Raw genomic sequence first — 8,193 nt, 5'->3', positions numbered from 1 at the left:
AGGGTTCTGTAATAGCCCTCGTTAAAATACATGCAAAAATATATAAGACCACGTCATGGGACATGTATTCCAAGTTGAATAGTGGGAAAAAATCCTAGTGGGGTATCACTTCGGTTTATTATGGCTAAGGAAATTGGCAAAGGCTTTGGAAAGGCATGAGGCATTTATTGAGATTTTATTTATAAAAATAAAGGAAATTAGGAGAAAAGGAAGGTAAAAGGTCACAGATTGCATGTGATGAGGAAATTGAAGGAAAATAATGGAAATTGAAGAAAATAGAGGCCTCATTGATAAAAAGGCTTCCGAGGATCAGTGGGCAAACTTTTGATAGGTTTTGGTGGAACTCGCTTCTATTCTCTCTCTCACACACTCTTGGACACTTAGAGTTCTCTTGGACCACTCTTGGAGAGTGTGGCATACTTGGAGTTTTGGAGCAAGAAGGCAAATGAAGAGTAGGAAAGCACAAGAGGACATCGAGATCAACAATTATCGTGGGGTTTGCTTGCAGGTATTGAGTTGCATGTATGTTTTCCTCACTAGTTTTGCCCTGCATGCCACATGCATGTGGTTTCTTGGTCATGATCTGTCATTGGCATGGAGGATTGCTTGGATTGACAATGGATTTGCCTAGCCTTACCATTTCCTGGATAACCATGGTGTTGTGGGTTCATTTTTTTTTGGTTGGTTCTCATGTTTCCTTTAGCTTGGGTTTAGTTATTAGTTCCTGCAACCTTGGTTGGACAAACGCTCTGGAAGACCTATAATGACTTGGGTTGAGTTATTAGTCATGGAGCCTTGGTTGGAAAAACACTCTGGAAGCCTTGTAACAACTTGGATTGAGTTACTAGTCCTAGAAGCCTTGGTTGGACAAATGCTCTAGAAGCCCTTGGTCGGTTGAGTTACTAGTCCTAGAAACCCTAGTTAGACAAATTCTCTGGAAGCCAGGAAAAAGTTGTGGGTTGAGTTACTAGTCCTGGAGCCTTGGTTGGACAAACACTTTGGAGCTCGACAACAACCATGGGTTGTGTTACTAGTCCTGAAAGCTGGGTTGGAACAAATGCTCTAGAGCCCTGGAAGGCTTGGGTAGAGACCAATCTGATGATGGTTTTGTGATGTCTGACCATGAGGTGGAATCACTATTTGATGGGTTGAGGTGGTTTGGCCTCTGGAAGCCATGTATGGTTTTGGTTGATGTGTTTTATGAGATCCCACATTCATGCTTGGAATATGGTACGAGGGTGACTAGCTGAAGAGAGATTTGGCTCAGTCATGTCTACATTTGGGTGGAACGTGGTAGTCCCATACCGGGTTGAATTTTGCATCATTAATACGAGGTTATTTCTCCTTGTTATTTAATGAGTATTGTACTGGTTTATATGTGGATTATGTAGTTGTTTCCTTGGTATTCCTGTTGTTATTACGCTGGTTATGAACATGTATTATGACAATAGTTATGTATGGCTCTCATCATATTTTTGCTTGTAAACGAATGAACAATGTATCTATGCCTAATGGATGAAACTACAACTAATGTGTTGAGGCATTAATGCTTCTAGCAATTCTCAAATGAGTACGAGACCCTTATGCTCAGATATATTATTTAAACCGATAGATTACATATTTGTGACAAGTTTGACGAAATGTCTGTCATAGCTAGTAGGGGTTTAGTCAAGTCCTTGTTCAGGTATTTGCATCTATTTCCTTATTATGTTGTTATCTTTCGGTTATGAAAGTGTCATTGAGTTCTACGCAGCAACTTGGGCTCTGGGCCTAGAAATGTGGCTCAAATCCCAGAGACGCAGGCATATAACTGGGCAAAAAAGTCCTTGGACGCATGCATACCCATGTTGTGGGAGCGTCCAGAGCCTCCTGGATGCACACATGCCCATATCAAGGGAGCGTCCAGGGGTTTAATGGTCTAAAAACTTAGTGGGACCCAGGGGCTGGTTACCTGAGTGGTTGGGATGGCTCCTAGGAGTTTTGTTGCTGATGTGGAATGTATGTATGGTGTGTTTTCGTCGATTCCACTTCTTTAACTGACACGTAGGAAATAAAATCATATCATAGTAACTTCTCGTCACATGTTTACCCCGATTGGCTAGTTACTTGGGTAGATGTGGGATGAGGGAGTTACAATCTGATCCAATTGATCAAGTCCTAGATCTGTCCTTTGATCTATTTGGCTGATTTGGATCTCTTTTGCTGCACCCTAGTACCTTCCTTGGACCCAACACACATGGATGAAACTCCTTCTCCAACCAATCACTGAGATCACCTCTCAAGTCTTGTACTCACTCACTATTTTGTGACTTTCTCCTATGATCTATATGAATAGATCTATGAGTAGAAAAGTGTTGAACTCCAACAACTACTGCTTCATCAACATTCCAAGAACTAGATTTCAACCTCCTAATCTGTTGTAAAACAAACTTATTCCTCTAATTCTTCATCCTTTGAATTCCATGATAAATCAACTTCATCCAACTCCATGTTCGATAAGCTCTAACCGACAACTCTAGAGGCCCAAACTGATCTAGGCCATCAACTCACAAGGCGCAAAGACCCTAGTCTTGAGAGACCCACAACTTTATTAACTTATACATTGTACTTAATTTATGAAATCACTTTCAAAAATTAAGCTTTACGATATTTTTGCCTTATAACTGCATTTAAGAAGTAGTAACTAGTTTTAAGGATTCTTCGGTCTTTATTGGAAAGAATCATAAAACCATCCTTTATTTTTATTTTTTTTTGCTTGAAGTGGTCTAAGCCATCAACTCACCATAATTAATAATATATTTATTTGGGTTATAATAAGCCAAGCTCCCACAAGTTACTGTTATGAATCCCAAGGCTTCAACCAAGTAGTTTACCCAGGGCTGCTACCCACCCTTTACCCTTCATTCTTTTCTGGCCAAGCCTCGGCCACGCAAGATTAGGAAAACCCTGATGCGATCCGGGCCGAATAAAAGGCCCGCCGAGGGCTATATGCACACACTCTTTTCGACAAGCGAAACAGATTCACCTCCTCCTTGTCACGATTTCAGCTTCTGGAAATCCTCGTCTCTTTGGATTTACAAGCTGTAGCAATGGCGGTAGCAGATCCTGTGTTTGAATATCTCCAACGCACTCCGTCAATGATGGAATCCTTCGACGAGTCTCTCTCCCAGCTATGCAAAGACAACATCAGCGAGTCAGCTCGCGATCTGCGGAAGGACCTGATGGAGTCTTATCACGACCTCTATAAAGCCTTGCAGTCGAGGTACGAAACCCTAAAGATAAAGGAGAAACAACTAGAAGAACCCGTAACCACGGGCAAGAGCGAAGAGAACAAAACATCAAATGTCACTGGTTCAATTCCCGCATTCAATAAACTTCTCTCACCTGTTCCCGCATTCAATGAACTTCTCTCATCTGTTCGCGTCCGCTCTGAGATCGAAATCCTCTGCGATAAAGCAGACGGCCGTGGCCTCAGAAATTACTTAATGGACCACAGGAAAGAAGGGTCAACCCTGAAGGAAGAATTGTTCGTGGCGCTCCTTAAAGCCCCTGATGCGGCAAAGCTGGTGTTGAATGCTCTGGAGCCCCCATTTTCTTGGAATATAAATGACCCCACTTTCTTGCTATTGAAAGGCCTTTACCGCATTTTTGGTAAAGAAGACAGTTGTGTTTTTTCCTCGGATGTCAAGGATTCGGCCCGAGAGATTGCCAAAGCTTGGAAAGATAAGATGAATCTGAAGGATAATACTAGTCGTGGTGGTGGGCTGTATGTTATCGCCTTCCTGAAGTTCTTGGCCACGTTTAAGATCGCGGCAGACTATGAGAGGAATGAGCTTTGGGGGCTACTGTCGGCTGTTTCGAGCAAGCCGCAGACTCTAGTGCTGTTTCGTCGTCTTGGATTGACTCCTTACATATCAGGTTAGTGCTTTGATTAGATCTCCTGGTTTTCAACATCAAGTAAAAAGTCCCGCATCAATCCCGCATCAAGCGAGTGTAAAGTCCCACATCGACAGTTCCGAGACAAAGGCGCTTTATGAATTACTACATGCGGTAAAAGCAACTTTGCCAATTCTGAAATTGGCTTGTGGTTGCAGGTCCCCAGAGCTTATGTGCTAGTTTGCTCTCTCGCTGCCTCATTTTGGCTGTACTAAAAACTGTTTAGAAGTCCTTGTGTTACTGTGTTTGTTGTGACGCTTCCTTACTTGCAAACAACCTAAGAATCCCAGTGCCATATCTCCTCAAAAGGCAAACCGATAAATTAAGAATTTTCATTTGGCTACGCAGCCATGGCAAGGGTGTTTTTCAGTCAAAATTTTCCCGGGACATATAACCCAAGCAACAACTGCTTATACATATCTCTGGGAAATTAGAACCTTCATTTGACTAAGCGGCCATGACAAGGGTGCTTTTCAATCAAAATTACCCACGGACATATGACCCTAGCAAAAAATGCTTATAATTTTAAGGCACAGGAGAAAGAAGACGGAAATAAATGGGAAATAAGAGAGAGATGTTATTTCCGTCTTCTTTCTCTGAGATAAGTGGCTGACATTTTAATTACACGATGAAACATCCAAATTTGACTGTCTAACGTGACCTCTGGTGAACATGGTTTTCAATGTTGTTAAGTCATCCGCTTGAAAAATGAAATCTTCGCTTCAAATGCCTCCGAAATCAACAGCTCAAACTACAAAGTTGAGATTCACATGTTACACTTTTATTATGTGAGTGCCAAAATTTGGCTTTGCTTTTATATCGAGTGTGATTTTCAGTAAAATTCCTACGAGTCAAATGCCTTTTCAACAACTGTTCAAGAGTCTTAAGCCAGTCACGTCCTTGCCTATGGCCTATAGCTTCAGCTGTTTCCTGCTGCCACTGGCTTCTTCAACTTGGAGGTAGCTTCAGCTGTTTGCTGCTGCCACTGGCTTCTTCAACTTGGAGGCTTACAGGGCATACGCCTGTTGCACCAGTAATAGGCCTCTTTATAATGGAGCTGCGAGAGGAGAAATTGAAGTAACTAATTGATAACAATGTCAATTCCATTGAGTTACTGCCGTTTGAATTTGAGTGAGCTTTACAAATATGCACCCCAGATAAAGTTACTGGGATACGGGGAATGCGGGACTGTGCCCATGGATGTGTAGAGACTCTCCTCGAATTTTAGGGAACGGCAGAGGGGACGTGTAGGTCTTGACATAAGGGACGTTTTTCGAAATGCTATAAATACTATAAATACTTAAACTGACAAGTATGAGAGTATGGGAGTTGTGATATGAAAGTGTCTCCACTTGCTTTTGGCAGCTTATTTTCTTGCTAAAATTCTTTGAATTTTGCCCGTTCTTTGTTATTCTTTGAAAATTCGGAATTGGGATGCTTTGAAAAATTCCCTTCCCACATCTCTCAAACTAGAGGTATGGAGTTTCATCAATAGGAGCTATGATGGAACATTCCTTACGGTTCTTTTAGATGTTTGCTGATCACAGGATTTTGGTATTTATGCAGAATTCATCGATATGCTTTCCAAAGGTGGTAAACTGTTTGACGCCCTTCGATACGCTAATGCATTTGACATGTTGGACAAAATAGAACCTGTGGATTTGTTGACATCATATTTGAGAGATGTGGAGAAGGCTGGAAAGGAAGTTGTGACGAAGGCACAAGGCACGGCTGCTTCTCAGGTTGTTACTGATGTTTATATCCTTTTTCTAAGATCAAAAGCTACTTGATGTAATAGTGAATTGAAATGTATATTTTAATTTGTGTTGTAGGTACCAGATTATATGGCAAGGCTTCAGCGTGATGCAGATATTAAGTTGAGGGGTGCCGTGAAAACTGTTATTAAGTTTGTCAGAAGGTATGGTTTGGATAGTCATTTTTTCGAAGACAAACTAAGAAAATTGCAACAGGGGAAAGAACCCGAAGAACAACCAGAACCCAGAACCAGGGGCAAAAACAATGAGAGCAAAACATCAAAGGTCACCGGTCTAAATCCCGGCATTTCAAAATTGGAACAGGAGGGAAAAGACAGATTCAAAATCAGCAAGAATGCTAGAAGAAAAAGAAACAGAGCTGCTAAGAAAAATGCAAAGCAGGAAGATGGAAAAAAAACTGCTGAGAATAACTATAAGGCACAGGAGAAAGAAGAGAAAGAAGACGGAAATAAAGCTGCTAAGAAAAAGGCAGAGAATATAGAAGAGAGAGAAGACGGAAAGAAAGCTGCTGAGAAAAAGGTACAGGAGATAGAAGAGAAAGAAGACAGAAAGAAAGCTGCGGAGAAGAGGGCACAGGAGAAAGAAAAGAAAGAAGGTGGAAAGAAAGATGCTGAGAAAAAGGCACAGGAGAAAGAAGACGGAAATAAAATTGCTGGGAAAAAGGCGCAGGAGAAAGATGCTGGGAAGAAGGCACAAGAGAAAGCTGGGGAGAAAGATGCTGAGAAAAAGGCACGAGAGAAAGATGCTGAGAAAATAGCACAAGAGAAAAAGGAGCAAGAAGACGGAAGGAAAGATGACGCTGAGAAAAAGGCCCAGCATAAAAAACGTCAATCTTTTGAGCCAGGCTATAAGCTTTCGGAGAGTGAAAACTATGCTTCAAAGAGGGCTAAGCATGCTTCATCAAATGAGACAACCAGAGTGGTTAAGCAAAAGGCAGAGCAGGAAGATGGAAAGAAAGCTTCTGAGAAAAAGGCACAGGAGAAAGCTTCCGGGCTTGCTGCTGGTGCCTCTGCATCAGTACCTTCCATTGGAGTTCAAATAAATAATGAGAGAAGACGTCATGAAGGGAACCCCTTAGCTTTTGGGACTAGTAATCTAGCACCTATTGGAACATCATTGTACAGCGCTAGTGTCCCTGCTGGTCCTTTTGAAGTCCCATTGTCCAATCTGGCTGCAGTTAATTATGATGGAAGAGTTCAGCAAAGCTATGCGATGAATTTTGTTGAAGTTGATAAAAATCCTGTTAGAACATCAGTATATGGGACTAGGGATTTGTCAAATTCACTTGCCATGCAAAATAAATATAATTTTGAGGGAAGAGGTGAGGAAGGCTATAAGTTGAATTTAGGGGAAATTCATAACAATCCTGTTAGAGCATCATCATACGCGACTGGTGTTTCGACAAACTCATCTGCCACTCAATGTCATTATGAGAGAAGGGTCCCAGAACTGTATACATCAACTTTTGGCGGTGGTAATACGGCTGGCATTGGGTCATCTGTATATGGATCAAATCCTTGTACGTTTCCCTCCGGTGTGAACCAAGGTAGTCATGAAAGAAGCCTTGGACAGTCTTCAGGTTTTGCTGGTCGAAATGCGGTTCCTGCGGAGTCATCAGGGTATGGATCTGGTGTTCCCATGGTACCACCTTCCAGTGTGAGCCAAGGTCACTTTGAGAGGAGAGGATCTGTTATAAATAAGTATACGTTCAACAGTGGGTAAACTTATCTACCGTTGGCCCACTGAGCTTCCTAAAACTGATAATGAAAACACAACAGGGCAGAGTGATCATGTATTAAAGTTTGTCCCCCTTATTGTAACCGTATAAAAATCTTATCCTGGCTGAATAAGATTTTGCTGCTGGGTGATCCAAGCACTCAAATTTCATTTGCTTGTGTTGGAATACAAATTGAGTCAGTGGGGCACTCAAATTTCATGTGCTGTTGTTGGAATACAAATTCAGTCAATGGAGTTGTACTTGAAAATAACTTCTTATTGATTGTGTGGATTATTATGCTGTTTATAACAAGGGACAAATGTGTCATTGTGCCCCCGTTGTTTTAATAAAATGGATTATATTTACAAAATTCTTATATATGCACATACCATTAGGATATCCATTGTCTGCTATTTTGATTGTTTAAAGGCATCCATTGTCTGCTATTTTGATTGTTGGGTTTCCTTTGCCTGTGTTGATTGTTTCGAAGTATTGTAAGTAGGCAGGTGATGTTTTCACATTAACGTTATTTAACCTTAAATTTAGAAGATTGAAAAAATAGTAATAAAAATACAAGTCAGCACATGTGCACACATAGCAACCTGATTAATTTGATATAGCGTGTTCTTGCAGGGAAGATTTCTTCCTATTTGGCAATACTGAAGGGTCTCGGTCAGACCTTGGGGATCGCTGAAGTGCGCCAATGAAATGGGAAGCTGATGAGTGCACAGTAATGAAATATATATATATATATATATATATATA

The 8,193-nt window shown here is 41.2% G+C and overlaps 1 protein-coding gene across 1 annotated transcript; it reads left to right on the top strand.

Annotated features, from left to right (window-relative positions):
- Positions 1–2,837: 2,837 nt before the first annotated feature.
- On the top strand, positions 2,838–7,764 carry LOC149234820 (uncharacterized). The gene is made up of 3 exons (XM_089371952.1): positions 2,838–3,918; positions 5,503–5,678; positions 5,769–7,764. The coding sequence occupies exons 1-3, from the start codon at positions 3,090–3,092 to the stop codon at positions 7,431–7,433; spliced, it is 2,670 nt and encodes an 889-aa protein (XP_089228078.1). The 5' UTR covers positions 2,838–3,089; the 3' UTR covers positions 7,434–7,764.
- Positions 7,765–8,193: the final 429 nt, after the last annotated feature.

Source organism: Pinus tabuliformis, chromosome 8, assembly GCF_031772625.1.
Source record: "Pinus tabuliformis cultivar Carrire ecotype Pingquan chromosome 8, CPIR1, whole genome shotgun sequence".
Classification (NCBI taxonomy): domain Eukaryota; kingdom Viridiplantae; phylum Streptophyta; class Pinopsida; order Pinales; family Pinaceae; genus Pinus; species Pinus tabuliformis.
This window is presented reverse-complemented; position numbering and strand designations above follow the sequence as displayed.

Bases quoted from the DNA above. Each gene is read 5' to 3' on its own strand.
- LOC149234820 (XM_089371952.1), top strand. From the start codon at position 3,090: ATGGCGGTAGCAGATCCTGTGTTTGAATATCTCCAACGCACTCCGTCA. The intron at 3,919-5,502 runs GTTAGTGCTTTG...GTATTTATGCAG, and splicing joins ATTGACTCCTTACATATCAG to AATTCATCGATATGCTTTCC. The intron at 5,679-5,768 runs GTTGTTACTGAT...TTTGTGTTGTAG, and splicing joins AAGGCACGGCTGCTTCTCAG to GTACCAGATTATATGGCAAG.